This window comes from Dendropsophus ebraccatus, chromosome 5, assembly GCF_027789765.1.
Source record: "Dendropsophus ebraccatus isolate aDenEbr1 chromosome 5, aDenEbr1.pat, whole genome shotgun sequence".
NCBI lineage: Eukaryota > Metazoa > Chordata > Amphibia > Anura > Hylidae > Dendropsophus > Dendropsophus ebraccatus.
The window spans coordinates 35796115-35816446 of record NC_091458.1 but is presented as its reverse complement, the minus strand read 5'-3'; the positions used below and the strand labels follow the sequence as shown (position 1 = coordinate 35816446).

The following is a 20332-nucleotide window of genomic DNA, read 5'->3' as shown; positions in this document are numbered from 1 at the left end:
TGCCGGTTTCTACAACAGCCGTACTTTTACAAAAAGATACGTTGTGTGAACATAGCCTAGATGTTTTAACAATCTAAATAATAGCCTGGGTACAATGCCATGCTTCACTCTATGGTCTCTATTTGGGTACTTGTCCTTACATTTATTAGAACCTTTTCTTCTTTCTTGTCTTCTTCTAAAAGCCCTTGAATCGCATGCCGTCCTGTATCGGCATTATTCTCCTAATGGCTATGCACCAGTACAGTTCAGTCTCCTCTTTGACATTTCTGCTGCGGATTATGAATCCCGTCAGTGACATGGATGTACCTGTTATTATACAATGTACGCTCCTAGGGTCAGGGGGCTTCCATCCTTCATACTGATGCTACAATAAGTCCCTTTTATTCTATACACGTGGTAAATATAACTTAGTTTCCCATTAAAAAATTCTGAAAGAAGTATTTTAAGCTTAGGCTGGGCGAATCTGCGGGATTTATACAAGAAAAGGTTATGGGTCGTATCTGAAGATCTGTGTAAGCTGTGCTCGCTCATTTTTACTTTATCCCAAGGATAGGCGAGGTGCGGATTATCTGAGGATTGATGTGTACAGAGCCGAGAGTAAAAAATATAGATTCTGACAAAGCAGAAAATGAGATAAATGGACTTAAAGTATGCAATTTCCATCTCATTCTTAAGTCGGCGGCTTCCAGAAGCTTTTCCTTATTTGTCTGGGAGACTTGTAATTGTTGTTAATATTCTTTACCTTGATGTTTTTGATGCTTTGATCTGAATTGGATTTGTCTACCGGCTTAGTGATTTAACAAGACTGGAGCATGTTCATTAGAGGTGAGCGAACCTTGAGCATGTTCGGTGTCATCCCACCCTAGGCATGCGGCACTGGATTCCCTGCAGCTGCAGAAGTTGGATGCAGCCCTAAGGGCCCTATTAAATGAAGCGATCAGCTGAATCAGGCTGATTCGGCCGATTGTCACTCTGTGTAATAGAGAGAATGATCATCCATTGAAACAATCATCAGCTGATCGTTTATTTAGGCCCAGACAAAATCATCAGGCGTCAGGTGCACATTACTACATGTAATAGTGATGCACGGCCGACGTCTGATAATTGTGGCATGAAATAATAAAGTGTTAGCTTACCTTACCACGTTCCCTGGTGTCCTTGGAGGCCTTCGGATTGCCGATCTAGCAGATCAGCACTCATTTACAGTTTACGATCGAGCTGTCTAATAGGACCCTAAGGCTGCCTGGAAAACATGGATACAGCTATGAGCCATAGGATGTATCCATGTTTTCCAGGACTCCCTAGGGCTGCATTCATCTTCTTCAGCCACCAATAATCAAAAGCTACACACTCAGGTTCAGATGAGATCGAGCGTGCTCAAGGTTTGCTCATCTCTAATGTTTATCATTCTGGGCCTGATGTAAGGGAGTTCATAGCAGAGGCAGGTCATGTGACTGCCATGGGGCCCTTAAGACTTGGTTGATACCACTTCTTTAGGGCCAATATTTGTAACAGGGACAGAGATCAGAGGGCAAACCAACAAAATGTTTATTTATTGTCTAATCGCTTCTACTAAAAAAAATACGCTTTTTTCGTCTTCCTATCTCCCTATGTCATGTGGCATGTGCAAGAAATGAATGATGAAAGCAAAAGGCTGCAAGAACAATCCAGTAATCGTTCATGCAGCCCTTCCTGAGCGATGGTCAAGCCTTGTATTTAGCTGAGTAAATTGGGCCCCTATTACACGGGGCAATCAGCGGGAGCAAGCAAGCACCGACCTGTCATGTCAGCCCTCGCTTCCTCCTCGTTCCCCACTAGGTGTCAGCTCTATTATATGCACCAACAGTGAGCAGGTAAGTGTGTGTGTGTGTGGGGGGTCTCTGATCAACAGGAGAAGGGACTACCCATAGAAGCCCATAGGAAAGAGCGGCGGTATGCTATTACACAGAGTGATGGCAGCAGGTCGTTGTCATCCTAGTCGTTTGTCTTTCAACATGATGAAAGACACTGAAATACAACGATCAGCTGACATCGACTATAACATGAAAGGGGGTCTATAGTGGCTGACATTCTTATGGGAAGCCCACCTTGTTATAGGGTCTCTTCTCTGGCAATAGAAATTTTTTCATTGTTTTCACAATACATTTTTACCCTCCTAAGGTTATTAGAGATGTACAAGGTTATTAAAGGCTGTCTTACCTTTGTAGATGTCCAGGAGCATCGCACAGAAGACAAGTATTGGACCAGAGAAGAGCCAGCAAGCTGCAGATAGAGATTGAAGGAGAAAATGTCCCCGGTGTGATTGACCCTCCAGCAGCCGTGTCTCCGGATGTAGAAAAAGCAGGAACAGGACCCGCACTTCTGGAAAGAAATGTGACACCAACTGTTCTGCCTTTGTGGTCAGACGACCAGGGGTTTGATAACCCTGCCTTCGAGGAGAGCACCGTATCTGACAGTATGTACATTATACACATGGTACTTATTACAGACAATGCTTTATTGTATTTTCCTTGACAATTCTTCTCTAGGCAATGGAGGTTGGTACAGGAAGAGATCGTTGGCTACATTATGTTGTCTCCTGTCTACTTAAAGGGGTTATCCAGCGCTACAAAAACATGGCCACTTTTCCCCCTACTGTTGTCTCCAGTTCAGGTGCGGTTTACAATTAAGCTCCATTTACTTCAATGGAACTGAATTTGAAAACCCCACCCAAACTGGAGACAACAGTAGGGGGAAAGTGGCCATGTTTTTGTAGCGCTGGATAACCCCTTTAAGGGGTGCTCCAGAGAAAACAATATTTAAATCAGCTGGTGTCAGAAAGTTATACAGACTTGTAAATTACTTTTATATAAAAATCTCAAGTCAGACACTACTTATCAGCTGCTGCATTTCCTGCAGGAAGTGATGTATTCTGTGAGGTGGTGAAGAACTTACACTGGATGAGATGTATGGTATCTCCCCTGAGAACAAAAGCATACGGCCAAGCATAACAACTTGGTGTATTCACTTAGTGTAATAGCTACAGCTAAAAGGCAACAATCAGCCGACATGCACAATGTTGATTGATCCTTTTCTTTCGACCGCATCCTTTTCTCTCACCACAGTAAATCCCCCCTGCGCACACACTTAACCGCTCACTGTAGGTGAGTGTAATAGCTCGCTCCTCCTGATCGGCCCATGTAAAAGGGCCTTAAGGCCACCATACACATTCACAAATGTCAGCCTAATCTGCTTCTGGGTTTGGCCATGAGCATAAGGTGTATGGGGGCCTCCCAGGGTCGGATGTGATTAATTTTTACTGCGCAACCCCTTTGTTCTCAGAGAGATAAGCAACAACTAAAGCAGTCTGGTGGTGGCCTACCCCACCTCATAGGGAACAAATGAGCGTTTATCCGACAGCTATTGGTATATAGGTATATACACACCTTGGGGGAGATTTATCAAACATAGTGAAAAGTGAAACTGGCTCAGTCGCCCCTAGCAACCAATCAGATTCCACTCTTTTTCCTTACAGACTCTTTAGAAAATGAAAAGTGGAATCTGATTGGTTGCTAGGGGCAACTGAGCCAGTTCTACTTTACACCATGTTTGATAAATCTCCCCCCTTAAAGGGTTACTCCGGCGCTGAAAAGAAAAAACCAATCAATTCTTAACATAGTTTTTACACTTACCATCCCTCCTGAGTCTCCGTTTGAATTTCCCGCTGTTTGCAGGCCCCTGAACCTTCAGTTTGTGTCTTCATTTTTTATTTACTTCCTGGTTTTGGCTTTCCCATAATGCACTGTGTCTCCTGTGATGTCTAACTGACTCTGTAAAACTGTTAGATGGCTTACAGCTTGCTCAGCCAATCAGAAAGTCATCTGACAAAGGGAGGCTGGCTTAACAGGGCATAGACCAGTTTCCCTCTTGATGATGTCATTGTCACAAAATGGCTGCCACAGTGCAGCCTGGGGTCAACAGTCATTAGGTAAGAATGAGTTTACATCTCTTCCTGGTGGGGGGTTGAGGGGGGAAAAGCTAGGGAAGGGGGGCAAATAGGTTATTGACGCATATTACATAGTTATATAACTTTGTAATGTGTTTCAATTACTGTGAAAAAGCTTTTCGCTGGAGTACCCCTTTAAGTCTAGGATCCCTAGCCATATTGAGAAAATAAGAAAAAAAGTATTGGTTAGTCTTGTTTTTTTAACCTTAGAACCTGTAGACCCATTCAGTAGTGTCCTTTGTATTGTTTAAGCTTTAATGGTTTCTTGTGTAGAGGAGGAAATCTCTGCAGTTGTTGTTACGCGGTAATTGCATTTCCCGTGTTTTTCAATCAGTAAAACCTTGAAGAAGTCAAGGTCGGGTCCTCTTTGTCCTTTCCCTTCCTGTTTTAGATTGTGGGGTATTTGGTAATTCACGATGTGGGAAAATCTTCCTCATAGACAATTAAGTCTAACAACTGTGTTTTATTTACCTAGCAGAAAATAATTCTCCCGCAGTCCGCTAATAAATCCCATGCAGAAATGAATATGAAAGTCAATTACAAGCATGAAGAAAAATAGATTCACTGGCGAGTAGGAGACGTTCCCAATTATCCCAATTATTTATTGTTGTCGGAGACTTACAAAAAGATTGTTTTGTAAGAAGGGAAAAATATCAAACAGTTCAATGCCATCTGCTACTGATGACGCATCACTGAAATGAGCTGATGATGTTATCACTGGAAACCAATAGGGTATTAAAGGGGTACTCCGGAGGGAAAAAAAATAGTTTTCAAATCAACTGGTTTCACAAAGTTATACAGATTTGTAAATAACTTCTATTTGAAATTCGCAAGTCTTTCAGTACTTATCAGCTGCTGTATGTCCTGCAGGAAGTGGCGTATTTTTCCCAGTCTGACACAGTGCTCTCTGCTGCCACCTCTGTCCATGACAAAAACATTTCACAGTAGTAGCAAATCCCCATAGAAAACCTCTGCTGCTTTGGACAATTCCTGTGGCAGCAGAGAGCACTGTGTCAGACTGGAAGGAATACACCACTTCCTGCTGGACATACAGCAGCTGATAAGTACTGGAAGACTAGAGATTTTTAAATAGAAGTAATTTACAAATCTGTATGACTTTCTGACACCAGTTGATCTAAAACCAATTTTTCTTTTAAAGATGCTTGATGTCAAACACATATCACAGAAAAACTGTGACCACTTAAATATTACTTAAAATGAACACAAATCAAAAAAGTTGTAATGTACAGCATCACTAACTCATTAGAGGTTTACTGCTGTAGACAACAACATGTGACAACAACAAAAGGGGACAAAAGTTAGTATGGATGGGCAAAAATGCTGTGTTAATTAGAGTGTGTGATGGGAAAATAAGTGATAGACCAATGCTTACCAGGAGACAATAATTTTTTTTTATGCAACGATTCAGTTAGTATAATGTCACTGTGAGGTTACAGAGGTTTTGGTGCTGTGTGATAGGACAGCTGACCATACAGTGCGAGAACCCCTTCTCTGCTACTGAATGTGGGGGCACAGCAGCTGTACACATGCGCTTTAAAGACTTGTCCTGTTCAAGAATGGCTGTCAATCAAATACCAAGCCATGTTTGTAAGTGTGCGAAGGGCTGGGACTTCCTGTGTTTGTTCTTTTTTCTTTTGAAAAGACCAAATATAGACACAGAGGGAGCATGGACTGCAGTTTGACAGGAAGGGAGACACCTAGTGGCCATATGTATAACATTGATTTAAACAGAAAACTTGAAAAATTGAGTATATTGCAAAATTGCAGTTTCTGCAATGTATTCACTTCTGAAATATGATGGATTTTTTTAATATACATACCCTTAGAATGAAGGCTGCTTTACCAATTTCTCCTCTAAGGTGAGCCCCCCGCTGATCAGTATGTTATTATATATCCCTGCAATATGCCGTAACAATCCCAGATGGGAATTCGGCTTTGTAACTATCATTGAACACACAGGACATATCATCAATAAGTTTGATGGGTTGTTGGTTCACTCATTAGAAATAGACCCTAGTGACAAGTGATTGTCTTCAGTCATACCCAAATGGGGTTGTCTTCTGTTATATAGGAGCCTGAGCCCACTCGAGGATCCACCTGAATCCTGGTGAATATTGATCGGACCTGTCAAACTGTTCAGGTTGGCAACGCTCTCCGCAACCGACCTCTCAACATTTGATTTCCCAAGGCTGCAGAAGTTGGATGCCGCCCTAGAGAGTCCTGGGAAACATGGATACAGCCATAGGCCATGTGCTGTATCCTTGCTTTCCTGCCAGCCCTAGGGCGCTATCAAAATTCTGCAGCCTCGGGGAACCAATTGACGAGTATTCGGGTTTGGAGAATTTTACAAATACTGGTGGGCCATTCTGGTCCGAAAGTTGAATGCAGAAATGTTACTGTTTCCATATTGATGTCTAATAGATTAGATCAAGCTATACATTTCTCTCTTTTATGATAGGCTATTGGCTTTATGAAAACAATGGGGGAGATTTATCAAACATGGTGTAAAGTGAAACTGGCTCAGTTGCCCCAGCAACCAATCAGATTCCACCTTTCATTTTCCAAAGAGTCTGTGAGAAATGAAAAGTGGAATCTGATTGGTTGCTAGGGGCAACTGAGCCAGTCTCACTTTACACCATGTTTGATAAATCTCCCCCAATGTGAAGGCCTAAATTTATTTGACCACATTCTGATTTCTTGGTGCAGTTTTGGCCATGACCTGAAAAGCTGAGATAGACTGGTTGCTACTGATCAGCTGCCTGACAACTTCATGTAAATCCCTGTGGTTGTCAGGTAATGTATGCCTAGCAATGGATATATCTGACAGGCTGGAATAATACTAGGCTCACAGCAGACATGGAAAGCCCCATTGTTCCCTATATCTGTACTCTATTACATACTCTTAAATTATTCATCTCCCAAATATATACAATTTTACCATATCCGTGAAATTGCATAAAAATCCCAGCGTTTGCATTCTCCCGGCCTATAATTAAATAGTCCCATGTTACGTTCCGTCTCCCGTATGCTGCATCCTGAGAATATATATATATATAGTTATATGCATGTCCTTGTATATTATATTTTTCTTCCATCAGTGTGAAAATCAATTCTCTTTTCCGCTACACATGATGTTTTCTGATGTGCCGCCCCAGAAAATCATATACCCCCTAAGCTTCTCTCTCCGCATCTGCAATATCCCGTTCCCCTTGGCTCCATTCAGTTTTATATATTGCTAATAAATTATCCGGAGCTTCTGTTTCTGGGGAGTCATTAGTTGCCGGTCTTTCCTGGAATGAACTACATAAACCTTGCTGTGTGATCAATAATTGGGCTGATTCAGTATATTCTCTTAGAAAAGGAATAATCTCTCCGTAATTACGCCCGACGTTCATTTACTTTGCATTATTCAATCTTTATATAGAAGTCAAGTTCTCAACCTCTAAGAGCTTATGAATCATAGTGATGTATTACCGAGCCGTCGCTTCAACCTTAAACATCTACGGTTTACAAATAATCTTTATGAAAGGTTGAACACTTTTGTAAATACATTACTGATCCCGAGTCTTTTAATATAATCCAGCGATAGCGTGCATTCACTATTCACGAGGCTTCAGAGCTGAAATTTTCCAATATTCCTTGCTGCCTTTCTCTATGTCTGCAATGTGTTTCTCTAATGATTTAGTCTTTATACTAAGCAATACACCAGTAAGGGTCCTTTTATATCCGCCGACTAACCAGCATTTTTTTTTATTTGTCGGCTGGTCGATTACCTTTTTATAAGGACCAATAATCAGCAATGGGCCGGCCAATAATGGCCCCTTTAGGGTTTTTTTTTTTTTACACATTTTTGCAGTGTCCAGCGGAGGTTTGCCCATGTAATATGTGTGGCAGTCTTCTGACTTTCCCCAGATGGAAAATGTAAGGGAGAAAGGGATTGTGAATGTTAGATTTCAAGTGCCACATCCTTTTGTTCTTGGGGAGATAAGTTACCAACAGAGGAGTCTGGCAGCAGCTTACCCCCATTTCTACAAACACATGGGGATTTAAAGAGATACCAGTAGCATTTACTGTTACCTTATGTATATGGCCGTCTTAAAAAAAAAAATTTTTTTGTCTGCCTGGCAGTAAGGTGCAAGGCTTATTTACATTGGCTGCCAGCATTATTTTCCGGTTACAGTGTTGTACTCATCCCACTAAATACCCATGTGACCCAGTCTCTGGTTTTCTATAATCTACAGCTGTAGAGCAGACATTACTGAAACTTATGTACAGTGTTTCTCCGAAAAATAAGACAGGGTCTTATTTAATTTATTTATTTTATTTTATTTTTTTTCTGAAAAAAAAGGCTAGGGCTTATTTTCAGGATAGGTCTTATTTTCTGAGAAACACAGTATGCCCCTACACTGAACCCCACTCTATACCATATTGTATGTCCTACTGCAGTTAGGTCTCCATACTGTATACCTCCCTCCCCCTCTCTAGTTGTTCCCCTATACTGTATACATATCTCCTCTGCAGGTAGCCCCCATACTGTATACCTCCCTCCCCCTCTGTAGTAACACCCCTCATACTGTATACCTCCCTCCCCCTCTTAGTAGTTGTTCCCCTATACTGTATACATATCTCCTCTGCAGGTAGCCCCCATACTGTATACCTCCCTCCCCCTCTGTAGTAACACCCCTCATACTGTATACCTCCCTCCCCCTCTGTAGTAACACCCCTCATACTGTATACCTCCCTCCCCCTCTGTAGTAACACCCCTCATACTGTATACCTCCCTCCCCCTCTGTAGTTGTTCCCCTATACTGTATACATATCTCCTCTGCAGGTAGCCCCCATACTGTATACCTCCCTCCCCCTCTGTAGTAACACCCCTCATACTGTATACCTCCCTCCCCCTCTGTAGTAACACCCCTCATACTGTATACCTCCCTCCCACTCTGTAGTTGCTCCCCCATACTGTATACATCCCTCCTCTGCAGGTAGCCCCCATACTGTATACCTCCCTCCCCCCTCTGCAGGTACTCCCCATACTGTATACCTCCCCCCCCCCTCCCCTCTGTAGTTGTTCCCCCATACTGTATAAATAAATAAAAATATTAAATAATAAAAATAAAATAATGGGTGTGTAGACATTGGGAGCAAGGTGATCTATGTTACTATGTTTTATTTTTTCATTATTATTGTTATTATTTTAGAAGGTTTAATAAAATGATCAATTATTTATACGGATGAGTTCATACATTTTGGGCATAATACAACCTGATTAGAGAGGTGTCTCCTGACTCGTTTCTGCTACACAATGCAGCTGGGTTGCAGAATGTGGAGTTATATTGATCTCTGCAGTGTATTGATCAGGAAGCCCCTGAACCATAAGCATCCTATTGATATTGTTGTGTTTTTGTTTGTTTGTAATGGACAGCTATGCATCCCCCAGCTAGCTTACCTGAAGGAGAAATTACTACCATTGAAATACACCGATCCAACCCATACATCGAACTGGGGATCAGCATCGTTGGTGGTAATGAGACCCCTTTAATAAACGTGGTCATACAGGAAATATATCGAGATGGTATCATTGCCAGGGATGGGAGACTATTGGCTGGCGACCAAATACTTCAAGTAAGTGAATCCAAAAACACGACATACTGTGTAATTAGACGTTATTAATTGCTCCTTGTTCTATTCTCGATGGAGACGGCTGATGTCTGAGCTCTAAGTAGTTCACATTTCCTAATGCTTCTGTGTTGTCTATAATCTTTCCTCAATATTAATGGTGGTGGGAAAAAGGCAGAGTGCAAATAGAATTTCCTGGAAGAGGTGATGCTTAGCTTCTTAGAAATCTATCTTTATTAAAGGAGTTGTCCAGGAGTTTTTTTCCAGGAAGAGCGCCACTCTTGTACATGGGCTGTGTCTGGTAATGCAGCTAATGATTTTTTTTCCTTTTCCCTGCTGCTTCTAATGTTCAGTAGCTGAACACCCAAAACCCTGATCACAATGTTTGACATAGCATAAATTTGTTGAATGACAGGGACACTTTAAATCCAACCAGATCCAACCACATTAGCTATACTCACCAGTACACATATGAATCCTAAATGCCTCTTTTTTTTATTGCCTGGAGAGGATGTATTAACTCACAAATATGACTGCTCTCAGTGCAAACCAATGTAAGCACATTAGAACTTGTGAGACCATAATACTCAATGATATGATACATGTATTATTGAAGAATAATATAAAGCCTTGTGCATACAATGTTACTGTATTGGGGCAGCTGCTTATTACAGAGCTGTAAGCACTCCATGTGTTGCTGTATGGGGCTTTTATATAACAGGTATACTCCCTTCTGCCCCTATATTCTAATAATGTACATTTAATAGCAAAAAAATAAGGACAGATAGATTATATAAGGTTTTGCGTTCTTAAAAGGATTTTTTCATTGATGCATTGATCCTCATTATCTGGTGGAGGTCCAACACCCACCACTCTGACAATCAGCCGTTTACTATAGCCATGCTGCTCACAAATACAATGAACAAAGCAGAAACACACAGTGCCATACAGCTCCAATTCACTTCAATGGGAGCTGAGCTGCAGGAACCCAGTGTGGCCACTAGTGACTGTATGGAGCTGTCTATTTCTGTTCGCTGTGTGTGTGATCAACAGGATGTGTGGTGTTGCTGTCCTCAAAAAATGGCCAGGAAAATCCCTTAAAGGGGTTGGGCACATTATAGTAAATTAGTTCAGTATACAGTATTAGTAAGTGTACTTATGTATATATTGACAGCAGCTCCCTGTGTGCCTCATAGAGCTAAAATAATACACCCCTCCTCCAGGCTTTGGTGCCCAGCTCTGTGGTGAGTCTGTCCATAATATGGCCGACATGGAGGAGCATGTGACCTTTCCCCGCCCCCTGTGTCCTCCACTGAGCCTGCATATGCCTATGGAGGACACTGGGGGCAGGGCATGGTCACATGCTCCTCTATGTTAGACATCTTATGGACAGAAACACCACAGAGCAGGACAGCACAGCCTGGAGGAGGGGAGTCTGATTTTAGCTCTATAAGGTACACAGAATACTGTGTACAAGAATATTTGCTTCATCTTTGTTGCAAAGATAAACAAAGCCTTTAAAATGCCGGATCTCCATTGATATGTACCTTTATTTTGTACAGGTGAACAATTTCGACATTAGCAATGTATCACATAACTATGCCAGGGTGGTCTTGTCCCAACCATGCACTGTACTCCATCTGACCGTGCTCCGAGAGAGGCGCTTTGGAAGCAGAACCCAGGCCCATATGGACAGCAACTTGCAGAGAGAAGAAAGCTTCCATGTCACTCTGAATAAAAGGGGAACCAATGAGCAACTTGGTATCAAACTTGTCCGGAGAACTGACGAATCTGGAGTTTTTATACTAGATCTCCTAGAAGGAGGCCTGGCTGCTCAGGATGGAAGACTTCATAGCAATGACCGCGTGCTGGCAATCAATGGACTTGACCTAAAGCATGGCACCCCGGAACTAGCGGCTCAGATTATTCAGGTACTTTACCAAACTAAGTCAAATAATAGAAAGAAAAATACCATATCCTTGTAAAGGTGGAGTAATATGCTTGGGTCAAAGTCTACATCAACTGATGTGGTTCCACGTACTCTGTGGAGAGACTCCGCTTAAACTGGATGGCTGGGTTGCTGAGCCAACCATACAAAGCCTGGTGAGATCTGTGCACAAGCCCTATTCTTATTAAAAGAACTCTTGCATGTAACTTGCTGGGTGTCTCATGGTTTCTTCAGCAACCCAACAACCCAACTTGACCTGATAGTTTAATAGCTGATAGCTACACTGCTGCTGATTGGAATAGTTGAGAATGAAGCAGGAATTGGCCTGTCAGACCAGTCTGCACATGCACATATGTGACAATTGTCCATGGAACATATAAAACTGTACACTGAAAAATCCTGTAAGTCAGGTCTAAATGCCCCATATACTGCCAGAGGCACACGTTAGGCATTTTCAATTGATGGTTTACACTTAAAGTCCCCATACTCCTTATACTTTTGTCGGCCGTCAGTATGGGGCTCTCTCAACCAACCACTGAGAGATGATGTTGGTGGAGATAGGGGTTGTACATCATGGAAAACCACTGCCCAACCCCTTTGTTCTGAGAAAGATAAGCTGCATTTAGAGCTCTCTAGCTGTGGCTTAATTCTCCCCTCTCCGTAAAGAACTTAGGAACACTTGGCCATGCTGAATGTTCCTGTGTATGGGGGGCTGGACAGGGGCCGGTCTGGAGAGATAACGGATGGCTGAACAATCGCTCATTTATTAAAGGTGTATGGGGACCTTTAAAATATATATTTATTAATCAGTCCAAACCACATCTGGTGGATTGGACTGTCTAGTCTAAGCTTAGACGGTCTAACAATTAGACAGTTTTACTAAATTTAAGGCCATTGCTTCATAAAGGGACACTCTAGGCAAAAGTGACACTGTTTATGGGAGAGATGCATGATACTGGGATTAAAAAACACCAAAGACAGAATCCCTGTGTCATGCACCACCCCTCCGGCCAAGCACTAGGCATAAAACAATGTCCCCTGATTTTTTCTCAATACCATCCAGGAGCTGTGAAGGACCTCAAACTTGAATAGGGTTCAGTTCTGCACAGTGCCTGAATGAGAGAAGCAACATGCAGACAAAGCACCAAAGAGACATAGATGAAATAGAGGCGCTGTCTCTTTAAAAGACAAATGATGTATTCAGAAATAAGATGAAATAACACTGAGCACAGAAATAATTCTTCACAGATGGACTCATTAAATCATAAAATCTGGCTAACTGGAGATGTGAATTGTTTTTTAAAGCATGCCAACATTGAGTAAGTGTGCCAGGACACATCGCTACATCTTATCAAGACGTCTCTACAGAGGACTGCGATCGTAAAAAGTGCAGCACCGCGCTCATATACCTTACTTCTAGCTGAGGACGGGCTGCTGTGTGCTTCGATAATGCCCTCTTGTCACCATCTAGTACCATTTCCATAGCTGGATATTTCTTAAACAAGTGGAACCAATCGCTGGAAAATCGCCCCTACAGCTATGAATACATTGCTATATGGCTCTGAGCGCTGTTTCCAGCCATATAAGGAGTCAATATGGGTGTTACTTATATTGCCCCCAGCACTGTTTCCAGCCATATAAGGAGTCAATATGGGTGTTACTTATATTGCCCCCAGCACTGTTCCCAGCCATATAAGGAGTCGATATGGGTGTTACTTATATGGCCCCCAGCTCTGTTCCCAGCCATATAAGGAGTTGATATAGGCATTACTTATATGGCTCCTGAGTACAGTTCCCAGCCATATAAGGAATCGATATGGCCGTTACTTATATGGCTCCTGAGTACTGTTCCCAGCCATATAAGGAATCGATATGGCCGTTACTTATATGGCTCCTGAGTACTGTTCCCAGCCATATAAGGAATCGATATGGGCGTTACTTATATGGCTCCTGAGTACTGTTCCCAGCCATATAAGGAATCGATATGGGCATTACTTATATGGCCCCTGAGCACTGTTCCCAGCCATGTAAGGAGTCACTATGAGCGTTACTTATATGGCCCCAAAACACACTTTGTAAATCCTACCTATGTAGGGATTGGGGCAGTCCTAAGCTGCTAACTAGTCACGGCTGTCGTGAAGCGTCTTCGGCAGTCACACCTCCCAGGGAGCATCGGCGCTCAGGGATGGCCCCTCTGCAATGCCGCAGGCTCCTATACGCCGACACTCTCTCAGGGAGGTGTGATTGCAGAAGTTTTTTCCCGCAAGCCATGACTACTTAGGACTGCTCCCACATCTGGTTGGATTTACGTCGGGCCGCATAAGTAAAGCTCATAGCGGTTCCTTATATTGCTGGAAACAGCACTCGGGGCCATAAAGCAATGTACTTGTAGTCGTAGGGGCGATTTTCTAGTGAATTTGTCACAATAATTGGCTGTGTCAAAGAGTCAGTGATCAGCCAGTCATTGGTGAGCAAACAGTTGTTCGTCAGCTGATTGGGTCTTTTGTGAGGCCAATAAAGTCATTATTAGTGGCTGTACATCGCTCTTTGCGCAAAAAACGATCCAGCGATCATTCCTGCCCAGCCCTGCCTTCAGTAGGCTGTAAACGAGTGACGATCACTGAGATCGGTGCTCATTTCCTGCAGCCAGTCGGCCTTTCCAAAAGAGCCCTTGGAGTTTATCAGGAGAGGATCAGGCATGTTGGATTTCAACTGCCTGACGTGACCCATTTGTTTGTTTGAACCTTGTACCTGCTTCCCCTGTGTAATACATACAGAGCATTAGAAGAGTTAGTCTAGTCCAAGGTAAAGGTTAAGTAGTTGACCATGGCTTCTTGTATTATAGTATAAAGCACCACTTATCATTCATAGTAAATAAAACAAGCTGCTGCACATACAGCCATTAGGGTTATAGGTTGGACTTTTCTTTTTCCACTTTATGTACCATCTAATAATCCGGACTATCTGATCATCCAGCACTTATAAACTCTCACACTTTGCCGTACACTGAGCACAGCGTAATGCCAGTTCTTTCAGATATTCGCCACACACTGGTAATTCTGTCCTCAGGCTCTTAAGCATCAAGACAAGAATATTTTATACATTCTCTGCATTGAGATATTTGTATTGATCCACGTAGGTTCATCTTGCCTTCCTGTGCTCTACTACAGGGTAGCGGAGAACGAGTTCATTTAACAGTATCTCGGCCTGTAAAGCATCCAGCTGGTAACGTAACCCGAGAAGTCGCCAACAGCCAGCCTCATCCCCATATGCAGCAAGTGTATCACCACAGGCAAAGTGCACACAGGGTAAGGAGGGTCGCTGGCTATGGATTCAATGGATCCAACTGGGGTTTTTTTTTGTAAGGTTTAAAAATTTTATTTTTTTTGTTAGGTCTACATATGATCTGTACAAATTCATAGTTTAGGATCCATATAAGTATGGTCCATATAAGTCTATGTTTTTTATATAGGCCTCCAATTTCATATAGAGATATACAGAACCCTGCAGTCAGGGTAGTTGCCCTGTCTGCCAAATTTTTAGGGGTGCTGGGGGTGCAGACTAGTCACAAATCTATGCAAAAGTACTACACAGACACCATCACGTATTTCTCAACGTCAGTGAGCTAGCCAGACCTTCCTCCAGGAAGGACCAACCAAGCCAAGGGTGGTCTCCAGTTGAGGAAACCACCTCAGCAAAGTATCCACCCACAGACAACTGTTTCAGGGTGTTTTCCCCTCATCAGTGTGAAGTAGGAAACCTAGTAAGTGCGTTCAAGAGAATGATGGTTGACCTCAGGGAGATAAAAAAAAAAAACACAGCAGAGACATCATCATGTGTTTCTTGACATCAGTGAATCTAGGACATTGCCCTCCTGGGAAATCAAATATGCAAAAGTACTGTGGAGACACCATCACGTGTTAAACTGACCTCGAGAAACATGTGATGGTGTCTCCGCAGTGTTTTGTTTGATCTCCCTGAGGTCAACCATCATTCTCTTGAATGCACTTACTAGGCTTTGCTCCCACTAGCCAGAATCCTACTCCACACTAATGAGGGGCAAACCCCCCGAAACAGCTGTCTGTGGATGGATACCTTGCTGAGGTGGTTTCCTTGATTGGAGACCACCCTTGGCTTGGTTGTTTCTTCCCAGAGGAAGGCCTGGCTAGCTCCCTGACGTTGAGAAACATGTGATGGTGTCTCTGCAGTACTTTTGCATACTTGATTTCCCAGGGGGCAATGTTCCTAGATTCACTGACGTCAAGAAACACGTGATGGTGTCTCCGCTGTGTTTTGGTTGATCTCCCTGAGGTCAACCATCATTCTCTAGTCACAAATCTATGAATAGTGATACATACACAGTATGCATCACCACTTACTGCTGAACAGGAGCAGGTAGTATGACGATAGGAGTCCCTGCAGGATAAAGCAAAAGTAACACAAGGATTTAAGGAACAGGGCTGACGGCTATCCTCACAATTTAATTGTTATTACTTTAAACCTTTAAACAATACCTGTCATAATAAATACCTATGACATCACACGTTGTGATCTGTGGGGGTCTCAATGCCTATGAGTTATTACATCATTGTGCTTACAGTATAATTTGAGTGACTTTTCCTTTTTATTCTTTTTGTCTATCTCAGGACCTTGCCCAGTGTGTTACATGCCACGAAAAGCATATTACCATGAGGAAAGCTCCCATGGAATCATTAGGCATGACAGTGGCGGGAGGAAGAGGGAGTAAAAGCGGAGAGCTACCCATCTTTGTAACCAGCGTGCAGCCTCACGGATGTCTTGCGAGAGACAGCAGAATTAAGCGAGGTTCAGATCTCCATCCTCCTTTCTATCAGACAAATAGCTCTTGATAGATGTAGGATTCATGCCGCTAGGAATAATTGGTCATTTATATAGGCTGCAGATGCACAGGGCTGGATCCCGGCAGCAGTGCTTAGACATCACACGCAGGACTGGGCTTTTATTCACTACTTCTAAAGCCATTTTTACATGATTTTTGAGGTGTGAACATCTAGTACTCTCATCTCTTTGGGTTCAACAATAGGAAATATTGTCACATACCAGTCATTTCTGATTCAGACTGCACCTTCTTACCCATCTCTTATATATCTAACTACTGCGACTCAACTCTCAATGTGCCTCAGATTTGTATACCACTCTACTACACTCAGCTATTCTATATATCACACTATTACACTCCGCTCTTCTATATACCACACTACTACACTCAGCTATTCTATATATTACACTACTACACTCCGCTCTTCTATATACCACACTACTACACTCAGCTATTCTATATACCACACTACTACACTCCGCTCTTCTATATACATTACCACACTATTACACTCCGCTCTTCTATATATCACACTACTACACTCAGCTATTCTATATATCACACTACTACACTCCGCTCTTCTATATACCACACTACTACACTCAGCTATTCTATATACCACACTACTACACTCCGCTCTTCTATATACCACACTATTACACTCCGCTCTTCTATATATCACACTACTACACTCAGCTATTCTATATATCACACTACTACACTCCGCTCTTCTATATACCACACTACTACACTCAGCTATTCTATATACCACACTACTACACTCCGCTCTTCTATATAACACACTACTACACTCAGCTACTCTATATACCACACTACTACACACGCAGCTCGTCTATATACCATACTACTACACACACAGCTCTTCTATATACCACACTACTACACACACAGCTCTTCTATATACCACACTACTACACTCCGCTCTTCTATATAACACACTACTACACTCAGTTTTTCTATATACCACACTACTACTTTCAGTTTTTCTATATATCACACTACTACACTCAGCTATTCTATATACCACACTACTACACTCCGCTCTTCTATATACCACACTACTACACTCAGCTATTCTATATACCACACTACTACACTCCGCTCTTCTATATACCACACTACTACACTCAGCTATTCTATATACCACACTGCTACACTCCGCTCTTCTATATACCACACTGCTACACTCCGCTATTCTATATATCACACTACTACACTCCGCTCTTCTATATAACACACTACTACACTCAGCTATTCTATATACCACACTACTACACACGCAGCTCGTCTATATACCATACTACTACACACACAGCTCTTCTATATACCACACTACTACACTCCGCTCTTCTATATACCACACTACTACACTCAGCTATTCTATATACCACACTACTACACTCCGCTCTTCTATATACCACACTATTACACTCCGCTCTTCTATATATCACACTACTACACTCAGCTATTCTATATATCACACTACTACACTCCGCTCTTCTATATACCACACTACTACACTCAGCTATTCTATATACCACACTACTACACTCCGCTCTTCTATATAACACACTACTACACTCAGCTACTCTATATACCACACTACTACACACGCAGCTCGTCTATATACCATACTACTACACACACAGCTCTTCTATATACCACACTACTACACACACAGCTCTTCTATATACCACACTACTACACTCCGCTCTTCTATATAACACACTACTACACTCAGTTTTTCTATATACCACACTACTACTTTCAGTTTTTCTATATATCACACTACTACACTCAGCTATTCTATATACCACACTACTACACTCCGCTCTTCTATATACCACACTACTACACTCAGCTATTCTATATACCACACTACTACACTCCGCTCTTCTATATACCACACTACTACACTCAGCTATTCTATATACCACACTGCTACACTCCGCTCTTCTATATACCACACTGTTACACTCCGCTATTCTATATATCACACTACTACACTCCGCTCTTCTATATAACACACTACTACACTCAGCTATTCTATATACCACACTACTACACACGCAGCTCGTCTATATACCATACTACTACACACACAGCTCTTCTATATACCACACTACTACACTCCGCTCTTCTATATACCACACTACTACACTCAGTTTTTCTATATACCACACTACTACTTTCAGTTTTTCTATATATCACACTACTACACTCAGCTATTCTATATACCACACTACTACAATCAGCTCTTGTATATACCACACTACTACACTCAGCTATTCTATATACCACACTACTACAATCAGTTTTTCTATATAACACACTACTACACTCCGCTCTTCTATATACCACACTACTACAATCAGCTCTTCTATATACCACACTACTACAATCAGCTCTTCTATATACCACACTACTACACTCAGCTATTCTATATACCACACTACTACAATCAGTTTTTCTATATAACACACTACTACACTCCGCTCTTCTATATACCACACTACTACACTCAGCTATTCTATATACCACACTACTACACTCCGCTCTTCTATATACCACACTACTACAATCAGTTTTTCTACATACCACACTACTACACACTCAGCTCTTCTATATACCACACTACTACACACAGCTCATCTATATACCACACTACTGACATACAACCCTTCTATATACCACACCACTACTTCCCTAGCTCTTCTATATACCACACTATGGTGTCTCATATGGGCCTATTACACAGGTCGTTTAGAGGAGCAAACAAGCGCTCTCAGCGCTCGTTTGCTCCTCGTTCCCCGCTCGCTGCCGCCGCTGCGGGGGGGCTGCCCGGGGGATCGCTGATCGTCCGGGCAGCCCATAGGATATAGCAGCGTCTGCTGCCGACGCTCCTATTCAACGGAGCGACGGCAGCAGATCGCTGCTATATCAGTCACTTGTTTTTCAACATGTTGAAAAACAAGCGACTGCAACGATCAGCCGACATGAACGATGTCAGCTGATCGTTGCACTCTATTCCACGGGACGATTATCGTCCGTAGCGGCCGATATTGGCCGAATATGAACGATAATTGTTCCGTGGAATAGGGCCTTAACTCTTCTATAAGCCAGGACCCTCAATCCCTTTATCTTCTATATAATTTTCTAAGCTCTTTGTGCTAGACACCCCCTTCTCATTTTAGCTACTCAGCTACATGCTGCCTCCCCACAAGTCAACCCTGTCCTGTTGGTGGGAGGTCTGTTCTTCCCAGGGGCATAACTTGAAATGGCTGGGCCCCATAGCAAACTTTTAATTGGGCCCTCCTCGTCTGACCACTAAGCCATCAAATATACTCATAATTGCTAAACTGCAAGTTCTGTAGTTAAAAGAGACATTTACAGGACCCGGGAGGCCATCTGGTGCTGCAAATGATGATGCTTTAGGGGGCCCAGTATATTGCAGGAGCGGGCCACCGGCCCCCCTGATGCGGCAGGCCCCATCCATGCATGGGGGGGACCTCTCCTCAGGGGTAGTGGGGGTGAGAGACTGAAAATAAGAATTCTAAGTATGAAACAATAATATATATGTATTTTTTCCCCCACAGGAGACGTTCTGCTGAGTATAAATGGTATTGACCTGACCAACCTGAGCCATAGTGAAGCAGTGGCAATGCTAAAAGCCAGTGCCGCCTCCTCTGTCATTACTCTTAAGGCTCTTGAAGTGGAAGTTCTAGAAGAACAAACGCAAGTAAATGAAGAAATGAGCACAATCAGCGAGAATGAATATGATGCCAGCTGGTCTCCATCATGGGTCATGTGGCTAGGGCTCCCAAGGTATATAGTCGTAATATCAATGAAGATTGTTATACTGTCTCTGCACATGGCAGAA

At 42.5% G+C, this 20332-nt stretch overlaps 1 protein-coding gene across 4 annotated transcripts in view; it reads left to right on the top strand.

The window, feature by feature from the left end:
• The window catches only part of LNX2 (ligand of numb-protein X 2), a 145496-nt gene that overhangs the window by 85059 nt on the left and 40105 nt on the right, over positions 1 to 20332 (top strand). For all 4 annotated transcript variants that reach the window (XR_011363141.1, XM_069969861.1, XM_069969863.1 and 1 more), the window contains 6 exons: positions 2208 to 2455; positions 9432 to 9631; positions 11188 to 11556; positions 14744 to 14881; positions 16220 to 16397; positions 20049 to 20277. Coding sequence is in view for 3 of the 4 variants with exons in the window: in XM_069969861.1 (XP_069825962.1) it covers positions 2208 to 2455; positions 9432 to 9631; positions 11188 to 11556; positions 14744 to 14881; positions 16220 to 16397; positions 20049 to 20277 (1362 nt within the window). In the remaining variant the exon portion in view is untranslated. The remainder of the gene's footprint in view (positions 1 to 2207; positions 2456 to 9431; positions 9632 to 11187; positions 11557 to 14743; positions 14882 to 16219; positions 16398 to 20048; positions 20278 to 20332) is intronic.